Raw genomic sequence first — 21,354 nt, forward strand, 5'->3', positions numbered from 1 at the left:
AATCCCACCACTGTAAGCACACCCTAAACTATCATGATTAAAATGTGATTTGTGGGGGCTTCCCTGGTGGCGCAGTGGTTGAGAGTCCGCCTGCCGATGCAGGGGACACGGGTTCGTGCCCCGGTCCGGGAAGATCCCACATGCCGCGGAGCGGCTAGGCCCGTGAGCCATGGCCGCTGAGCCTGCGCGTCCGGAGCCTGTGCTCTGCAACGGGAGAGGCCACAACAGTGAGAGGCCCGCGTACAGCAAGAAAAAAAAAAAAAAAAAAAAAAAAAAAGAAAAAAAAAAAGAGGAAAAAAAAAAAAAAAAAAAAATGTGATTTGTGTCTGCATCCTCGGGAATGAACTGGAGGCCAGCTCTGGGTGAGCTGGGGAGCGCTGGCCCTCAGCACTTGAGCTGCCTTGCCAGCAGCATGGGCAGGGAGCTCCCAGGTTGCCAGGGGCTGCCCCCTATTCCCAGCTCCCCCTCAAAGCTCTGGCCTCCTGGTCGGGCAGAAGGCGGCTCCTCTGGCCTCATCCAAATCTCCTCTAAAAAGCATGTTGAACTAATCAACTTTCTAGAACCCCTAGTAGGGAGCTTAAGGAACACTCCTTTTAGCGGCGTACCCCTAAATTAACCGTCAAACATTAAGGTGTATAGCTTGGGGGGAGGGGCGGAGTAGCTAGTTAGGCCATTTGAGCTGAAGGCAGGATTGAGACAGCACAGGTGGCCTACTAAGGAATCCTTAGAAGGCAGCTGGGCTTTAGTACAGGGGAGGAAATGCCTTTGGCCCCCACCTGGGGATGGCCAAGCATGAGTCAGGCTGGAGACCAGCAGAAGGCCCTGTAAGCAGCACCCAGGGTGTGGGCGGGAGGAGGGGTCAGAAGTTCTAAAGGGGTCAACTGGAAGGTCAGGGAGAAGGTGTGTTTCCTAATGAAGGACATAAGAAAAATGGGGCAGGTGTAGGGGTGTTCAATCCATTCCCCTCACATTTCAGAACTTCAGGCTTTCTACCTCTACTTTCTGCAGCCAGCAGCCTGCACCTAAGGCTGTCTGTCCTTTACCCAAGTAACCGAGGAGCTCCCGGGACTTGCATCTTCAGTCCCTGAGCCTGACCCTGAAAATGACCATTGCTTGACTGTCAAACTTGCCCTGAGCTTCTTACCATGGCCGGTGCAGTTTCGATTTTGAAAAGATGAGGCATCACTTTCTCCTCAGTTTCAGTCCTGGAGGTTCCTTATCCCACGACATCTGTGCCATTTGCATCAGGCCCATCAGCACGGTGTCAGTGCCAGGTGAGGGTCACGGGCATGGTGGGCCACTAGTGGGGTCTCTGGAGGCAAGTGGAAGTGCCTGCAGAACTGGTGACCAACCACATAACAGCTCTCACTGTTCTTGGTCAACAGCTACTTTTTTTTAGCATAGACACCAGAGCCACACACTCAAATGGCTTAGTTAAGTTATGACCTCTCATTGAATTCTTTCTGAATAGCCCAACTGTTGTGTCCAAGTTTTCTGACTAGTCAGTCAGGACATTAGCCTTTCATTCTGCATGTCATCGCAGAAGCAACAGCAGGGGGATGGGGAGGGAACGCCGACACTGAGCCACTAAAATATGGACTAACTTTTCAGACAAATCTTCAAGTGGACTGTGCTACTGTTTTTGTCTCAAAGCTACCAAGTTTGTGCAATAAGTGGAGGGGATGTCATCCCTGTTCAATAAAAGCTGAATGACATTCAAGCTGATTTTCTAGACCACTGAGAAAATCTTTATTTACAATAAATTTCAATAAAATTTGCATAAATATATTCGCAATGTATAGTCTTCACCTCTGATTTCTTCATGTCATTTTCAAAGTTAGTCTGTCCTGTTCTCAGTGCTCCTTTCGGAGGCCAGCGTGGAGCTGACGTTGGAAGGCGGAGGGGTGCTGGCCGGTAGCCGGGGGGCGCCCGAGGGCTTGTGGTAGTCCAATCGCACCTCATCCAGGGGAGCACGGTCTTCGGCCCCGCCCCTGCCCTCCAGTTTCTGCTCCATGGTGGCCACCAGGATCTTGAGCCACGTGTTCTCGGTGAGGAGGTTCTCCGAGGCATCGGCCAGCTCCTGGAGCTTGCGGGCCACCTCCTCAAGCTCCCGGGTTTTCTGCTCGTACAGGGCCTGCAGCTGCTCGCTGTGCAGCTGGAGCAGGCTGTGCTGCCTCTCCAGCGTGTGCTGCTGCCGCCGCAGCTGCTGCTCATCCCTACGCGCGCTCGAGAGCCGGGCCTCCACCTGCCCCTGCGCCTGCTGCAGGGCGCTGATCTCCGCCCTCAGCTTCTGGATCTCTCTCTCCAGATGGGAAATGTGCCCCTGCTGCAGGACGGCCTCTCTCTGAAGACACTCTTTGGTAGGAGGGTTAACCAAGTTCTGGGGGGCAGAAGCAGGGTCTGAGTGATGCAAAATGAACCTCAGCAGATTTGGAAGGGTGATGGGAAGGTCTTCGGGGTATTTCACACTTAGGTCCTTTCTGGAGAGAAAGGGAAAGGAGTCAAAGATAAGAGAGTCACACCAACATTCTTAGTCCAAAACCAGACTGCCACCGAAGGTCAAGCTGCTTATTTCCTACCAAAAGGAAGTCAGCATGGAAAATGTTATCTGGCAAAAAAATTTCTACAAAGCTGAGGATGTCCCATATGCTGCTTCTGTAATTAAGGTGGTTTATCTCAAAGGTGTGTCTGTTCCTGAGGACAAAGAGCTCAGTTTCTGTTCACAACCTTCCAAGAAAGATAAGAACTCAGGGCAGAGGGGCCTCCGTGTGCTCTCAGACGCCCAGTGGCGCGTCAGGAAGGGTGTCCGGGGGCAGGACTGCCACCCATGTCACTACTGTGGCCATCGACAATGCTTGGCGAGATGGGAAAAACCTCCAACACTCAGCCTGGCTCTTCAGCAAGCATTTATTACACGTTATCCAAGGCAAGAGTTCTCAACTGGGGTAACTGTACCCTCCCTTCCCCAGGGGACACTGGGCAACATCTGGAGACACATTTTATTGTCACGATGGTGGAGGTGCTATTGGAGCCCCACTCTTGACAAACAGACCAAGGGGCTCTGAGGAATTAAGGTTGCCGGGCCCTGAGAGCAGAGAATAAGGAAGGAGGGTGACATATGAAGGGGATTTTCCCCAAAGCTTTGCTGCAAGTCCTGATGTACAAATTTCCTTTTTAGAACTTGTCATCCAATTGTCTGATGACCAAAATTTCTACCACAGATACATTTACCTGTGTATACACCACCTGGCTGCAATAAATCCAAACCAGCAGCTTTAGCATGAGGGGGGCAGACACCATCCAGTATTAAAGGAGTGGAGGTGAAGGGCACGACTCTGGGGCCCACCCGCCTCCGGGGCCTCACAGGACTCCTCTGTGGCCTGCACTGCCTTGTCTGTAAAGGGGGGAATATGAGTCTCATCTACCCCAAAGGACTGCTGTAAGGACTGCATGAGTTACCTGAAGGCTCAGGGAATGTTAGCTTGAAAAAAAAAAGAAAAAAAAAACCCAACCACATTGTTCCTTAGAGAAACTGACTAGAAATCCCTCATTAAGAGCTTGCACACCCTCTCCACACACAAAGCCAGTGGCCAAACACCTAAGAAAAGACAAAAGGTGTTCTATTAAAGGGTAGCCCTTTTTCTATGAAATAAAAATCACAGGGAAATTAAAATCAGATATGTCCCATTTTATATGTTTATGGAAACTTTCAGGTAAATGGAACAATTTTTAAACTTTGGGGGTAAGTATATAACCACGTCTTCCTTTAAAGCATAGTTTTCTTAACATCTAAGCTTTCTCCAAGTGGGGCCTCCCAGTCATTCAACTGACAACTAAGAACATCCTGGCCCCTGTGAAGTGTGGGTGAGGATGGACAAGCAGAGGCTGGATCCACCCCTAAGTTCTGCAACACAACCTGGTCTTCTAGGACAGAGGAAATGTAAATCATCCCCAGCAAAAAGCTTAGTGTGTGTATCTGGAGACATTTACAGGACAGAAAACGATACTGGTAAACATGCTATTTTAGAGTTTCTGGAGCAATCTCCATGAACCTACCTGATGGGTGTGCTAAAATGCTTTCAAACTTCTTAGAAGTAGCAAGGATACAGAGCGTCAACAAACTGCTTCCAAAATGGTAATCATTTTGAAAGTGTAGTGGTAAAAGGTCCCACTGTTTATTTGACTCTGGTCTAAGTTCACCAGGAGTATGTGTACGCACCTCTAGTGTGTAAAAGGCTAAATACAAAATGACCAATGGGGTATAAGTTATCTGCTCCAAAGAGGGGCTATAATACTGAGGGAGGGTGGGCTGCTCCTCTAAAGAAGGTTCTTCCCCAGGGGGCACATCAGAATGAACCCCCCACCCACTTCTGATCTCCTGGCCCAGGGCCGGGCCAGAGCACCTGCATTTTGGAACGTCACACAGAGTGGGGGAAGAAGAGTGGTTCTAAGGTGCCCCTGCACAAGAAGGCGGCCCTGCTGGGAGCAAGAGGTAGTCCAGGCTGTGCACTGTGGCAGAGGACAAGCTCCTTCCTATGGTTTCTTTCATGATCATAAAATACAAACGACGTGCTCACTGAGGACAATTTGCAAAGGATATAAAAAGCATACAAGAGGCACCCCTGTGACCACTGGTAACCTTCACTCCTCCAAAATTATCGTCAACATCTTGACACCTTCCCTTCTGCACACATTTTAACCCAGTGCATGTGTAAATTTATATTTTACCAAAACGCATATATACTCTTATATTCTTTTCACTAAAAATAAGCATGTGCCCTGTGAAGAAGGTCTTACTGCTTGTTATCAGTTTTTCGTTTCCTCTTTTGTGAGCTGTCAGCTTCTTGCCCTTTACCTTCTGAGTGAACTGAACACTCTTTAGACCAGTTAATGAAGAGCTTGCTTCACTTCTGATTACCATTTATTTTTAGGAAATAAGAAAAATTCCATTCCAAAGCAGTAAGGCTTTGGTTTACCAAGCTCACTGCATTAGAATGGAACTGGACAGTCTACTATTCAGTATTTACTTTCTTGACTTTTCAACACAAGGGAACTAGGAAGAGGCTGTAGCAGCGACCTTCCTGCAGGGCATGGAAAATGAGCTCATCTCTATGCTGACTCCATCAGGCAACCTCAGAATGAAAGGCACTCAACCCAAACGCGAAACAATTCCAGCTGCTGAGAACCTCTTTGTGCAAAGGCATGTGCTGGGTGTTACGACGTCAATGTTTTTTCCAACTATGATTGAAATTTGAAAATTATGGTGTGTTAAACTTCATGCCCCACCTCTGTCCCACACACAATGAAATTACTTGTGTTATTGTTCACGGTTCCTGGACCGTGTGGCACCTGCCTGAGACACTTCTTAAAAAGAAAAAGGCTCGTCACAATACAGTCAGCAGTAGAACTGGGTGAGTCACACTCTGTTTTTAGTGTGTGATTTGACAAGACCCTACTACCACAGGAAGTATTCCAGCAAAAATTCTTTGAGATAAGGGGGAAAAACCAAGGAAATGATTCAGTACACATGAAGGAAGCACTCTCCTAGAGAAGCATGAAGAACATGGCAGTGGCGGCAATAAACGGTAAAAGCGAGCGCCAGAGAATAAAAGACATGTGAGTTAGGGAACGTCACTAAGATCATCCTGCAAATGCTTTTCCCTATAAAGATATTGTCAAAGCCATGTGACTGGGTCCCTGAGGACCCATCCTTTTAAAAACAAACAGGAATCTGTACCAAGAGAACATCTGGTTTATCAGGCTTTAAAAGGCCAAGAGTTAATTTCCCTTCTACCAAAACATCTGGATCCACATTCGCTAACTGCCAGGTCACATCCCCTTGCTAACGGCCCATCCTGCTCGCTGGGCTTTCAGGGAAGCTGCCCTGATCACTCACCTTGGAGGACCACTTAGACAAATGTGAAGAGATCAAGGTGACAGCCCCGTCAGGTGACATTCACAGAAGTCTGCACACCTGGGGAGAAGGCTTCTTGAGCCCCAGTATGCGGGTGCAGTGGGTAGAAGGGCCTCTGTTTCCTCTTTGTACCAGGGGGCCGAGGTGGCCGTCCGCAGGGCTCAATGACAAATGACTCATGTGGAAGCGGGCAGGCCGGGCCTGACTCCCTGTGAGGCCCAACAGTAAGCTGTTGTTTTGCCCCACGTGAACCTGGGGCTCTTTGCTGTCAATCTCAGCACTCACTGTGTGCTCATAAGGCCAAGAAGGTGAACAAGTTCCAGTGGCCACATTCATACTTGCGTAACACACACTCTGGGAGGGGGCAAACTTAAAAAAACTACCACACCTGACATCATGACACCAAAGCCCTTTTACCCTTGGTTCCCAGTGGCACATTTTTTGAACAATACATTTTATTCTAAATAGTAATAAGTAATGATGTACACTTCACTTCTGTGAAGTACCTTAAACCCATTTCATGTTCAGCAAAAGAATCCCATCTGCCCAAATATTGAAAAAATTCAGCTTTACCTGTTACAGGGAAAAAATAAGACAGTAGGAAGACGGTCAACCATAAATTCCCAAGGAAGATCATTCTGAGATACATCAATCCTGGCAAAGGGAAAGAACAGAAAAAGCAAAAGATCAGCCGAAGAAACTCCAACTTGAAAGGATCTTCTCAAATAATTGAAGAACCCAGGGCACTGTCTGCGCCCACACAAGACTGGCCCCTGGCAGTGAGTGCACAACTGGGTATAAGGCAGGCATAGCTTGTGGGAGAAGCAGCGAGATTTCCAGGACGTGCAACTGTCCACCTAACTCACTGAGGGAAATGTCATGTCTTCAAAGTAAATGTAGAATCCCCCCTCAAAAAAGCCTCGCTGACACCTCAGGAGTAGTCCACGCACCTGACCAAATCTGGGCAAGTACCTTAACCGTTGGATCAGCTCTGGAAAAAGGAAATCATTGAGCAAAACACATTGAGCCTCTGAAAACGTAAGAAAATAAGATAAGGAAGATTATATTCTATATTCTGTTAAGTCTAGACAGAGGCAAAGAAAGCTGCATTTTCTTAACAGATTTTAGTATATGTGCTGCCGAAGCGAGCACTTTAACAGATTTTAGATGAATTTTCTAATACAGGAAATGACATCTGTGCTAAATGAGCCAACCTGTGCTTAATTACCACCGAACTAGGTGGGGGCCCCTCCTGCAGTCCGCACTAAGCTGGGCCTGCAGGAATGTCTCCCCACCTGCCCCCAGGGACTGCTCAGTTGAAGCAAAAAGAACATCCCAGGAGGAAGTGAAGCAGCAGGGCTGCTAGGCCAGGTGTCAATATTCACAAATAGTGCATAAAAAAGGTGGAAATGTTTTGAATCATTAACTTGACAGGAGTTTTCAGAAAAGTATAACTGGGGAGGGGGGGAAATCAGTGCCTCCAGTTTGTCCAAAAGGATGAAATACACTTTAAAAAAAAGCTGACATAACCATGGCTTCCCTGGTGGCACAGTGGTTGAGAGTCCGCCTGCCGCAAAAAAAAAAAACAAAAAACTGACATAACCAAATCATAATGGTTTTAAATAGCTTCATTAACAGAACAGTACTCCTGCCTCTCTGTCTGTGAAAGCCTACCTAGAACATCAGAGTTTCTATTTTATTTTATTTTATTTTTTTTGCGACATGCGGGCCTCTCACTGTTGTGGCCTCTCCCGTTGCGGAGCACAGGCTCTGGACGCGCAGGCTCAGCGGCCATGGCTCACGGGCCCAGCTGCTCTGCAGCATGTGGGATCTTCCCGGACTGGGCCACGAACCCGTGTCCCCTGCATCGGCAGGCGGACTCTCAACCACTACGCCACCAGGGACGCCCAGAGTTTCTATTTTTTAAACAAATGGTGTTGAACAGTTTATTCTATAATCAAGTGTTTCTTTCTCCTGATTTTTACTTCAAAGAAAAACCAAACTGTAAAATTAAAAGAAAAACATTTGTAAACATCCACTCAGAATCCCATTGTGCTGATTGGGACCTTCTTTCTGGGATTCTCATTCAGGATTTGGTGTATATGCCTACATACTGATAAGAGCAGAAATCATATTTCATACTCTATTCTTTTCAGTTAATTGTATAAAAAGCGTTGTCCTAACGAAGGGGTAAAAATCCCATCAAATGCCCAACCATAATTTACTTAACCATTTTTCTACTGTTGGACATAAATAATGCTGCAATGACCAGCACATGCTTCTCTGCAAGTCCTACTTCCTTAATTCCCCAAAGTGAAATTAGCTGGATCAAAAATGTATAACCATTTTTGCTAAAATGTTGTTAAAATGCTTTCCAAAAAGTTTATGCCAATTTACTTATTCTGTTAGCTACATCTGACTGTGCCAATTTTATTTTATCAACACAAGATTCTACCACTTAAGAGTATTCCTTAATTTAATAAGTATAAATGACACTTTGTTATTTCAATTTACATTTACTAGATTATAATTTCCCCACTTGTTTATTTACTCTCTTCTCTTACATGAAAAGCTGTTCATGACCTTTCTTCACATGGCAGTCCTCAGCTGTTTCCCCCTCCATCCCCCATTTTTTAAAATTGTGGTGAAATATATACATAGCATTTACCATCTTAGCCGTTTCTAAGTGTACAGTGCAGTGGTGTTAAGTACATTCATAATGCTGTGCACCCATCACCACCAGCCATCTCCAGAGCTCTTTCATCTTGCAAAACTGAAACTGACCCCATTAAACAACTCCTCCCCCTTCTCCCCTCCCCCCATCTCTTGGCAACCACCATTCTGCTGTCTCTATGAATCTGACTACTCTTGGTGCCTCATATAAGGGAAACCATACAGTGCTTGTCATTTTGTGACTCATTTCACTCAGCATTAATATCCTCAAGGTTCACTCATGTTGCAGCATGTGTCAGAATTTCCTTCCTAATTTTTAGGGTGGAATAATATTCCATTATATGTACAAACCACATTTTGCTCTCAGCAGTTTTCTTAAACCATTTTAATTTCTCACGGTCTGGAGCATGAACACCTGATTCTGAATCCTGCTCCCTTATTTACAGGTTGTATAACTCTGGGCAAGCTGCCTAATCCTTTTGAGCCTCAGTTTCCTCCTCAGTAGAAAGAGAGTGGTAATCATACCTGCCCCACTGAATGCTCTAAGGATTAAGTCAGATAATACGTATATATAAAAATCTCACAGCATAGTAACTCCTCAAGTGTGGCTCTAATCATTACTTACAGCATACACAAAAGGTAAGGCATATATGCTGTAAAATACAGCTATCGTCCTTTTGTCAGTTTTATTTTCATTGCACATTTTTCTAGTGAAATCTGTTCACCTTTCTTGCATTATTTTTTCAACTGCTTCATTTTGGCAAGTTTTCACCACTCAAAGGAACTAGCAAATCCAATATTCTAGCTTCTGTTATTTTTTTCTATGATTTGATCTTTTATATTTAAATTCTATCTGAAGGTTTTTTTTTTTTTTGGGTGGTGGGGAGAAGATATAGCTTAAATCTAAATAATTTTCATCTCAGACTGCCTACTACCTGATCCAAAAACTCTTTGAGCCTTGTTTTTACAAAACAATGGTTTAACATTTTTTTGTTTGCTACACATACACATACAGTACCAAGGAATCACAAAACTAGAACATGCAGGTATCAGCCAATCTTGCCTCTTACTTTTAGGAATGAGGAGGGAAAGGAGACCTGGTGGGGAGATTTGCTCCAGGTCCCAGGGCTGGTTGGCAGCACACCAGGGACTGGCCCCCTTTTGCTGGGCCAAGGCCCCAGTGCCATGTATTCCAGAAAGCTGGCCACTTGGGGGGCTATCCGAGCAACCAGGTCAGCACTAATCCCTCAGAACTGCACTCACCCTCCTATGAATTCAATCAGGACTAAATACACTCAACATCATGGAAGAAACACTTAGCATTCATCAGGAAAACTTTGGCTCCAATGAGGTTTTGCTCACAGCATTAAGCTGACAATCAACCAAATCTTACCCAAGGTCAACAGAAAATGGGCAGACCCTTGCAGGCCATAATGGCTAAGCTGTAAGGAGGAGCGAAGGCAGGCACACAGCACTGCAGCACGGGCTTCCTTACCTTGCCACAGTGAACGTATCCGCGGGCAGGAGCCGAGCTAGCTGGATAAAGATGTGATTGAGGGCTGGACAGAAGCCGCACCACTGTGCATAATAAAGCAGCAACACGTCCTATGGGAAGAGGAAGACGGCTGTTACTGGGCTGCTCGGGTCCTCACTGTGCTTAGAACCGGGCAGGCATTCAATAAATGTTGCTCATGCACAAATTACAGTGAGAATTTAATCTTCAGGTATTTTCAATTATGTGGTTTTTTAAAAAATAAATTTATTTATTTATATTTTTGGATGCATTGGGTCTTCGTTGCTGCATGCGGGCTTTCTCTAGTTTCGGCGAGCAGAGGCTACTCTTCGATGCAGTGCGCGAGCTTCTCATTGCGGTGGCTTCTCTTGTTGCGGAGCACGGACTCTAGGCGCCTGGGTTTCAGTAGTTGTGGCGTGCGGGCTCAGCTGCTCCGTGGCATGTGGGATCTTCCCAGACAAGGGCTCAAACCTGTGTCCCCTGCATTGGCAGGCAGATTCTTAACCACTGCGCCACCAGGGAAGCCCTATGTGCTTTCTTAAGGACGTTTTACAATCACAAAAACACCATGTAATTCACATGTTCTGCAGTAAGACTGTCATGTGGTCAATCTTTTGTACATCAAAACAAACCACCCCCTGGTGGCGCAGTGGTTAAGAATCCGCCTGCCAATGCAGGGAACACGGGTTTAAGCCCTGGTCTGGGAAGACCCCACATACCGCGCAGCAGGTAAGCCCACAAGCCACAGCTACTGAATGAAGCCTGCGTGCCTAAAGCCTGTGTTCCACAACAAGAGAAGCCACTGCAATGAGAAGCCCGCGCACCACAATGAAGAGTAGCCCCTGCTCGCCACAACTAAAGAAAGCCCATGCGCAGCAACGAAGACCCAACACAGCCAAAAATAAATAAATTAATTAATTTAAAAAACAAGCAAACAAAAAAAACCCAACTGCTCACCCCGATGACTGCAGCTTTGGAAATTATTATAATAGGGACAGATGGCTTGATTTTTGCCTCGCTCATGATTCTATACCTGTTTTTGAAGGACTACTTCCCAAAAGGTATCAGTTGTCACTTCAGTGATTAAATGCTGAGATGGGAACTGTGAAGAGTCACTTCCAATAAGATGCCTTTTCAAGGGACTGTAGAGAACGCTGAAGTTTTGAATGAAAGACTCTGAAAATAAGGAGAAAATGAGATCAGTTCTTAGTACAAGGAGAGTAGCTGGCCTACTTTAAACTCCACATCTAAAAAATTGGGCTGGCTTCGCAGGCCCACATTTTTAACACTTCACCTACAGGCAAAACCCTGAACGAAGCCACCCGGGGGGACAGGGGGTAGCTTTGGCAGTAGTAACTCAGCAGACAGCACTTTAGCTAACAAAGCACCACTCGGTGTTCCGTGTTCTACTATGCAGGGACTAGGAATTCGATGCTCCTTTTAAAAACAACACTGGTCCACAAATGGACACCTGAGACTGTATAAGTCATCAACACGCCACCATGGAGATTTCAACTATACCAAGACCTTTAAGCATAACTACCGATGCAGTAATTGCACAAGCTACTGTAATGGGGAAGGTGTTTAAATACTCATTAATTTAAGGATAAGGAGCTATGGTTTTTGTTTCCTTTATTAAAGTCCTTCAAGTTTCTTTCTTAAAAGGTTAAGAAAAATAAACTCAATTATATTTAGTGGAAAAACACATAAATAAAACCCATAAATAATCCCAAACCCTAACCTGAACCAACAGTTTTACCCTCCCCACCAACTCTACTATCTTCAGATTCCTTTGTATCATCTGAAGCAGCACTAATCTGAGTTGCACTTCTTTTTTTCTTCTTTTTTCTCTCCATTGCGAGGCCCTAGTGAACAATGATATATTCCGTGGAGGGCGGAGGACAGGAGGAAGGTCTTGTGAAGAGAATCCGTCATCAACATCTGACTGATACTTAGTTGGCTATGTTTTTGAAACATAAAACCAAGAATTATTTACTAATCTGAATGAAGCCTAAATTCTGAAACTGACCCAGAGACAGCTGACTTAAGAGTCAACTCTCCAAAACAACAATGATGCACAGTGAATGTTTTTGGACGAGGACCCTGACAAATTTTGTCACCAACCACAGCACAAAGAACAACGGAGCTAGATGTTTCAGAGGAGATATGAGAAGATGAAAAGAAATCGGAAGAAGGCTTCTTTCAGATTACCATTAAATTCAGGACGCACACATCACGAGCTAGCTCACTGAATGCTTGAGTATTAGAACAGAATGCAGGAAAATCCAATAAACACTTACTTTAAAGATACAGGCTTATTTCATTTTCAGAAAACTCAGTACAGTAAAATGTAACTAGGAAACATGAATTAGGAGCAATTTGTAGTATCAAAAGAGTACACACTTCATAAAGTGACTGGTCACAGGGTTCCTCTAAGCACTCAGGAGGCTTCGTGTTTATAACATAAAGCCTTTTATTAACATAAGCCTTTTAACGTGTCTAATGTAAGAAACGAGCTTCACCTGGACTTAAAGGATGGCAGCTAAAATGACTATCATTTAGGGGCTTTGAGTTTACTCTTGCTTTCATACTCTCCAAAACTTGAAAATAAAAGGTTTCCCTCCCCACCAAATTCCTCCTGTCTCCATTTGGCAAATGCTAACTTTCCCCCATGTTTCCAACGAGGGTGAACTAACACGGCTTTTGAATTCTCACTTCCCTGTGTGCACATCAAGGATGGCAGCAAAGCCCTGGGAAAAGGACAGCATCGGTTAGTTCACTGCTGCTGCCAAGCCTAAGGGCAAGCTCTAGGATGTACTCCCATAATGGGGACTTACCCGCCCCCCCCCCAAAAAGTGGCTTTTGCTGGTTTGCAACCTGACACTTATTGCACTTGACACTTGTTTGTTACAATCTAGGCACCCAAGGTCAGAGCAGTGTTTCTCAACTTGTTATAAAAGAGCAGCAGAACTAGGTCTGGTGGCCTTGATGCCTAGACAGTTAAACCTGTGAGACAAAAAGGGGGGCCAGGTGGTTCTATCATTTCACTGCTTTCTGTTTAAGTACCTTTCGAATGAAGCCGCTGTTGGGGCTCACGTTCATCAGCCCCTGGGGAGTTAGCACCCGACCCGCTCTCCACCACCCTGTCTGTCACAGAGGCCAGGTTCTCCCCCGCCGCAGCTCATGCCACCATGGAAATGCGGCAGGCGCTGCCGATCAGGAACGCTGGACTCTTAGCCCCCAAGGGCTAAGTGAAAAACTTATCCAAAATTTGGAGTTAGGAAGTTTCTGTTCCATTTAATATACAAAATTAGCTTCTTTTAAAATTATGACCAGCTACAGTCTAAAGATTTCAAATGCGCTAAGAGCCAACCGTAATGAGATCCCTAAATAAAAGTTACCTATGTTAAGTTAAGCAAAGCATTAGGTTTGGGGAAGGAAACTGCCCACAGTACCTAGGGTGAACTTCATAAGAGCTTGTTTTGGATCCAAGACATAATGAGACTCTTCTTTCACGTCAACAATTGCAGCAAATCCTTTCACCCGAGCAGTGCTCGGAGCACCCAGCCTCTCTGCATACAACCAAAATAAATTGGAATCCAAAAGGTAGATGTTCAGGGTCTTGTTGGTTCTGCAGCTCAGGCCTATGAAGCTTGTGTTATCCACGTCCAGTTCAGGAAAGAGATACCTGTTCTCCTCAATGTGAGGAACGGAGCTTGGGGTATCAACCTCACATTTCTTCTCAAGGGAAGAAAATGCAATGGTCGGGGTTTCAAAGACATCTTGTTCAGAATCAATGAAGCCTGTCACGCCCCTGTTTATGGTCCTGCAACATGCAGTGTAGTAGCTGAAAGGGCTATAGAAACTTAGAAAATTCCTGCATTCTATGCTGTCTGATGCCACATGATAAAAGGTCTGCTCCTTGAGGTAGAAAGAATCCAGAGCTGCTGCCATCTCAAAAAAGCTGCACTGGGGCATGCCGACCGAGCTTGGCCTGAGGCCGCCGGCCGTCTGGTTGACACACAGTTCACACACGTTGTGGGTCCTGGAGATGGAGTGCCACTGGGGCAGCACCACGGTGTTGCAGCAGGGGGACTCCGTTATCAGCGGCGGGTCCGGCAGCTGGGCCGGGGGCTCAGGCGCCAGAGACTTGAACACCGGGGCGTCCACTCGCCGCAGGTGCTGAAGGAGCCGCTCCACCACCTGGTCCCCGTGACAGTTGTTGTACTCCAAGGCCACTTCGGTGATCTGAAACACAGGGCGGAGCTCATGAGAGGTGTGGGGGTGACTGAGGGACAGACCCCGTGGCTCTTAGACCTGGAAAGCATCTTGTCTGATTCACAAGAAGGAACCCTGGCTGGAAACACAGCATCAAACAGGAAGCTGTCACACCAAAAGCTATTAATAAAGAGGTTTGGGTTATTTTTCAGATCCTGTCACTCTGTTAACAAATACTGAACCACCTGTTCAGAGACGGAAGGGGTCTTAGAGGGAGATGTCAGTCTACCCCGTGATGGGGTGAAGTGGCTCACGCCACGACACACATCGAAGAACCAGGAACAGAATTTAAATCTCAACGCCCAGTTGAGTGCACTTTCCTTTACATCCTTAAAACTCCTCGAGACGATGTCTTCATCTTAAGTAACAGTCTAAAAATTTCCCAAATATCTGATCCACTTGTTGATCCACCTAACAAGTGGATCGAAATTTCACAGCACGTTTCCAAATAAATTCATGCCTCACAGGAGGCTACGAATTCAGCCTCTTCCAAACCATACTCAACCATCTCGCCTTCCTCCTCCTGTACCACCCTTTCTAGAAAATGGCATCAACAAACTGGAAAAATCAGCTAACCCTCAATTTCTCCTCTGCATCACCCAAGCCTCCAATCCAGCCAGCTCTGACTTCAGCATCACGAAGCGGCCGCCCTTTGCACCCTCACAGTCACTGCCTCAACTCAGGCCCTCACGTGTCACAGAGTGCCGCCGTTTTCTCTCCCCCGCCTTAACTGAGCCTCCACACTGCCAACACTTATTTTTAAAAATACAGCCCTAAGCAGGAGACTCCTCTGCTAAATGACATTCGACGGCTCCCTATTACCTGGAGGGTAACCCTAACATAATCTGACCTGAGTCTGCCTTTCCGGTGTCACCCCACCACCTTTAGACCAGCCAGGCCCTTCCACAATGCCTTGCCTTCAGAGGCCTGGCCGGGGCCGCCTCCATCTGACAAACCTCAACACTCTCCCCAAGACCCTGCACCAGGATGGCTGCTCCAACAAAGCTAACACCCCCACCCTCCCCCATGAAGAGTCTACATCTTCAGGGTTAGTCCCAGAAGCCCTTCCCAGACAGTCTCCCAACTGTCTGTCAAGACATCCCTCTTCCCCACAGGCTTAAGGATCCTCACGGGCAGGGACCATGTTTGATTTATCCTGCTATCCCCGCAGCCTAGCTCAGAGCCCGAAACATAACAAATGGTCGATAAACAGCTGGTGAACGAAGGGCATCTCAGGATAAGTGCATGCTCCCGCTTCTTGGGGAGATGAACCGCTTTACGCTCAGACCAGTGTTAGCCATTTAGATTCACATTTCACATTTCATTCCAAGGCTCTTCCATTTCCGAACTGAGTACCTTTCACCACCCAACAGCCACCCCAGGTCAATGAAAAAGATGAGCAAGTCATTATAATCCAAAGGCATTTATACTCCCTAAAATAGAACTGTGTGCTAACTTAAATCCCACCAAGGTTAGTTAAAAGGTGTCAAGTCACTCAGGATTTTGTTTCATTAAAGAGTGTGGGGGGGGGACTTCCCTGGTGGCGCAGTGGTTGGGAGTCCACCTGCCGATGCAGGGGACACGGGTTCGTGCCCCGGTCCGGGAAGATCCCACATGCCGTGGAGCGGCTGGGCCCGTGAGCCATGGCCACTGAGCCTGCGCATCCGGAGCCTGTGCTCCGCAACAGGAGAGGCCACAACAGTGAGAGGCCCGTGTACCGCAAAAAAAAAAAAAGTGTGTGTGTTTGTGTGTGAGAAAACCATTTAATAAGTGCTTTTCCAATTTAAAAGAAAACCCAAATTTTATAACACATGATACTTATAGACAGAGTTAATTTAAGACATATGCGTTTGTACAGAAAAACAGATTGTTTGAATAGTTCTTCGGCATAAAAATGGTTACTTCAGATGATAAACCAGTGTTTTGGTTTTTTCCCCCCCGCACAAAAACATCTCAGACCTTTTTAAAGGATAAGGCTCTGACAGCACATTACACTAAAAAGGTCAAGCCCGTGTGATTCATAAATAGCCCAGCTGCCCTCATGCCCCATCCTGGTACTACTTTATATTCAAAGACATAATAGATTACCACCCCCAGTCCCCCCCACCAAAACCCACAAAAATTCAAGTACAGTCAGCCCTCCATATCCTTAGGTTCTGTATCTACAATTCAAACAACCATGGATCGAAAATATTCAGGGGGAAAAATGCCAGAAAAGAAAGCTTGAATTTGCTGCACATAGGCAACTATTTACATACCATTTATATTACATCAGGTATCATAAGTAATCTTAGAGATGATTTAAAATATACGGAAGATGTGCATAGGTTATATACAAATACTATGCTATTTTACACATGGAACTTGAGTATGTTGGATTTTGGTATCTGCAGGGGGCCTGGAACCAACCCCAATGTGGATACCAGGCGATGTCTGTATTTACCATGGATTTTTATGAAAAGTCCAAGTAGGAGTACACTGAGGAGAGCAAAACTTACGAGGTCTTCCTTCCTCATCTCTTTCATTCTTAATGTCTCTCACAAACAAAGCAGCCGTGTAAAGGATATTCTTAAGTGAAGAAAATATTTTATACACTAATGCCCCTGAAAAGTGAGGAGTTCTTAGTTTTCTCCTATAAACTGAACCAGTTTTTACTGTTATATTCCTTTTTCATAACAGGCAGTTTTGAAAAGGCACTCCAGTTACATCCCGTATATGAATCACTTGATGTCACATTTAATTTCATGTGAACTAATAAGGAAAATTTGGCAAAAAACTTTAAATGTCTGCACTATAAATGCTTCCTTCCATTTTTGTTAATCGGAGAAATCTGTAAGTCTGGACAAGGTGCCTTTGTCCCCCAGACTCGTACGCAGTGGACGCCTCAGAGCAGCGCTGTGAAAGCTAAGAACCCGGGACTTCCCTGGCGGCTCAGTGGTTAAGAATCCACCTGCCAATGCAGGGGACACGGGTTCGAGCCCTGGTCCAGGAAGATCCCACATGCCACAGAGCAGCTAAGCCTGTGCACCACAACTACTGAGCCTGCGTGCCGCAACTATTGAAGCCCGTGCGCCCAGAGCCTGTGCTCCGCAACAAGAGAAGCCACCGCAGTAAGAAGCCCACTCGCTGCAACTTGAGAAAGCCCCCGTGCAGTAAAGAAGACCCAATGCAGCCGAAAATAAAATTAATTAATTAATAATAAAAATAATTCAAAAAAACAAGCTAAGAACCCACACAGAGTCTCTTCTGGCTGCGCTAAGAATTTCTTTTGATAAGCACACTGAGATGTCTCATGAGCTCTCCGGGACTCTCTGGAGACGCTGGGGTCAGGGGCCTGATGCCGTGCGCGGTGCACGCCGTGCTCTCCTGGGGGAAGGGTGGGGCACATGTGTGGAAGAACAGCTGCCTGGTGCTGGCCTGGGCCTCACAGGGCAGTCCCCACATGGCCGTCCCTTACTGACTGACTCCCCTGCCCCGACTCTACAATGACCACTCTCTTCTCGACAAGGCAGGCCTCCTCCATCGCCTGCCCAAAGTTGGGCCTAAAAGCATAAATGGAAAAATAAGGCTTAAGGCTTAAATTCTTTTGGGGTCAAGGAGCCTTTGAGTTTAGAACTCACCCTCATGTAAGGGAGGTGTTCACCCCTCCCACCCCGCCCAACCCCAAGGATGACTTCCTTACTTCTAGTCACTGTGTCACTCTTTCCCATCCCACCCCACTTCCCATCCCCAACACCACTGTCCAAGTTCAGCATCTTCCTACTTCTCACTTTTCTGGAACACGGCTGCTAGGAAAACTTTAATAATGGTAACACAGCTCTGCTGACAGCGCTCCATTATCAGATTTTGACGGCTACGATTAATCCTGGAGTCCTCAAAGAAACACCCAAAAGCCTCTCCTCCAGCGTTTTTTTTCTGGGTCTTCTTCAATCAGTCCTTTATGGAGACCATACAACCTGTCCTATTTCCTAATATCTAAACCCGTCGCCCCCTGCCCACCCCCGTGCCTTTGCTCAGGCTATTCCTTCCCTTAAGTTGCTCTCAGCCCATCACAATTCTAGCCACCCCTGAAGGCCTGTCTCAAAACACTCATCCCTCCCACAGCCCCCTCCTGCCTCCCTCCTGTCCAGCCCCCAGCTTCCCGGGACAGCACCCACTCTCCTCCAGTTCCTCCCGGGGCTGAGCACACTCTGCCTTGAATTACAAGCAGGTTCTTGCTCCCCTACCAGACAGGCCTCTGAGACCATGAGACCAAGGCTCTGCTTTCTCCATTTTTCTCCACCGTGGCTCCCTGGCACAGTGCTCCATAAACGTTTGCTAAAGGGGCCTGAAATGAACAGGGAAATGTACTGCACTTGGCTGAGTAATCCATAACACTAAGATGCCACCTGGTTTAACCACAGGCTGTGATTAAGGGACTCTCTTCACCTCACAGGGACACTAAGAGCCCGGAGGAAAGGAGCTGTGGGCAAAACCTTGATAAACAAAGACAGAGGAGTACAGGGAGATGCGGGAGACACTCACCCAGAAGCAAAGAGTTGGAAAGCAAGTGTCTCCCACCAGGTGTCTAAATCCAAGCACAACCCCCCAGAGGAACTGGGCTCCAGTCACAAAATACCACACAACCCAGAACCCCGACATGCCCAAGCCAGACAAGACAGAATTCTCCAGGAGGAAACTTTAAAAGTTAAAGTAAAAATCCACAACCATGGCTAATACCTTGGTTGAAAACCCCACCTTTCCTACAAAGAGCTTTAAGGGCTCTTAATACTAGAGTGTCTTAGTTCATAAAATAACTGTGTAGTGAAGATTTTCTAAAGAAATTAAGTCTTATTACTTCAAGTCCTCCCTAATCAGAGAATAAACAAAGCTATTTCATCTTCTCTTCTTTCCTCCTCTAAGCCATAGTAGCAGCATTCACTCAGAAGGCCCCCGGCAGGGATAATAACTTCAACAAAGAGGCTCCAGAGCAGCCAAGTGAGGGGTCTGGCCTGGCCTCCCGGTTCCCTCAGGAAAGGAGAATCCTGCCTCCCGGCTCCCTTTCAGGAAAGCAGGCTCCCTTTCAGGAAAGCAGGCTCCCTTTCAGGAAAGCAGGCCATCAGGCTCATGTGGAGGGCTTGGGAGAGGCAGCATCTAGGCAGCCGGGCCAGTGATTCACTGGCTGCCTGAAATTGGTTTTGGCCAATTAAGGGATCCTTGAGGGAAGGAAAAAATAAAACTCCCAGTAAATCCAATTTAGCAATCCCAGGCGTTCTCGGCTGATTGTTATTGCTCTAAGTGCCTCGAACAATCCCATGTATAAAATAAACTCACACCCAGAGACAGCGAATGCACCAGATGAAGCAGAAAAGGCAGCAGGGAGGGGCTGACTCCTGATGGCGGTTGTCTCCGAAAACTGCTCTGTGAGACATGCAAGGTTTAGAAAAACATGGGATCCCAAGGTCACCACCACTGCTGCTGCCTGCTGGGCTGAGAGTGGCCAGGGCCAACAGTCTGATCAAACCCCCGCGACAACAGAATCCCAAAGGCCACACTAAACCCTACCATCCCCTCTGCCCCTCTCCCGGGCATCCGTCACCGCAGGAAGAGAGCCATCTATCTGGTCCTTTTCCAGAGAGGCACAGTTTGCCTTCCCTGTCCCCTCCGACTCAGCAGACCTGAGCAGCTGTCAGTAATGTGGCCAGAGAGGCTGTGGTGAGTCCTACCCAAGGCACGGGCTCTCCTGCTCACTTACAGGAGAAAGAAGTAACGCCACAGAAACGCAGCAGCTGCTCCTGGCGGCTGCTCGGCGGCTAGGGGAAACTACTCTGATCACGGAATGAGAAAAGGCTAAGTTAATGAGTTTCTCCGACTCCTCATGAGACACCTTTTACCATTATGACTCTTACCTCATCTATTAAAGGATGACTTTCGGCTAAGGGATTAAAAGGTATAAATACAAAAAGTGCTGGTCCCTTCTTCAGTTCATTGTTCAGCAGGAGACTCTTGCCGCCGTGTGGCCGCAGCCATCGAAGGAGCAGCTCTCGGTTTTCTAAGGCCCACTTATAGATGTTCTCAGCTGTGTAGTTGATGACCTCCCTGGGAAAGACCTGGGAAGGACAAACGCACAGAGGATAAAAAGCAGGGCAGGATCAAAGCACATCCTCAGCCCCGTCCTCAACCCCACACTTCACAGGTGAGGAAAATGAGGCTCAGAGCAGTGACATGACCTGTCCCTGCCTGTGCAGCTAAACCCTGGCTCTACTTCTCCAGACAGAGCGCTTCCTCACAAGCAGCTCGGAAAAGCAAAAGCAGCTGTAAGAGGTGACTTGCATATCGTGTGGTTCATCTTTTTCCCTTTAGACAGACTCGTCTATCAACAAATAAGCCTCCTTGCCTGCTGCTGGCAACAATGACCTCTACCACCCTGCGCAAGGGGAGCTCTAAGGGAACAGAAATGATGGAGTCAAGGGTAATTTTTACCTTGGTAAAATCATGTTTAACTTGGTCCCTGGGGACCCTCTGTTAGGGCAGAAGTTTGGATCTGCCTTGCTCACATGTACCCCCAGTGACCAGAACACCTGGCACAGAGCGGGAACTCAACAAATATTTGCATGAATCCATGAGTGACCTAGAACTTGTACAAGGCCACGGATCACATTTTATGTGTACAGAATGAAGGAGAGATACACCTAGATTTTTTGCTTTGTTTTCCTATAATAATCAAGAGTACGTCAACACAAAATTATTTTTGAAATTCCAGTGATATAAATCACTGGGTTTCTTTCAAACAAAACTCCCCACAGAATGCTTTGGAGAGTTCCACAAAATGAGGTATTTTACACTCCCCAAAATACAGGTTTAAATTGGCTTACAACAAAGATGTCCACTGCTCTTATTTTTAAAAAATACTGGTATCCCAGTATTATTTCATTTGCTAAAAGGAATTCTGCTGCTACACCAACCGACCAACCTTAAAAAGTATGGAACTGATGCA

At 46.6% G+C, this 21,354-nt stretch overlaps 1 protein-coding gene across 4 annotated transcripts in view; it reads right to left on the reverse strand.

The window, feature by feature from the left end:
• Window positions 1-1,722: 1,722 nt before the first annotated feature.
• The window catches only part of TXNDC11 (thioredoxin domain containing 11), a 65,448-nt gene continuing 45,816 nt past the window's right edge, over window positions 1,723-21,354 (reverse strand). For all 4 annotated transcript variants that reach the window (XM_032603771.1, XM_032603770.1, XM_032603772.1 and 1 more), the window contains 6 exons: window positions 20,267-20,467; window positions 13,556-14,348; window positions 11,134-11,276; window positions 10,083-10,192; window positions 6,488-6,568; window positions 1,723-2,480 (listed from right to left, as the gene is read on the reverse strand). In XM_032603771.1, the coding sequence (XP_032459662.1) occupies window positions 1,838-2,480; window positions 6,488-6,568; window positions 10,083-10,192; window positions 11,134-11,276; window positions 13,556-14,348; window positions 20,267-20,467 (1,971 nt within the window). In that variant the 3' untranslated portion in view covers window positions 1,723-1,837. The remainder of the gene's footprint in view (window positions 2,481-6,487; window positions 6,569-10,082; window positions 10,193-11,133; window positions 11,277-13,555; window positions 14,349-20,266; window positions 20,468-21,354) is intronic.

The sequence above is a fragment of the Phocoena sinus genome, chromosome 15, assembly GCF_008692025.1.
Source record: "Phocoena sinus isolate mPhoSin1 chromosome 15, mPhoSin1.pri, whole genome shotgun sequence".
Taxonomy (NCBI): domain Eukaryota; kingdom Metazoa; phylum Chordata; class Mammalia; order Artiodactyla; family Phocoenidae; genus Phocoena; species Phocoena sinus.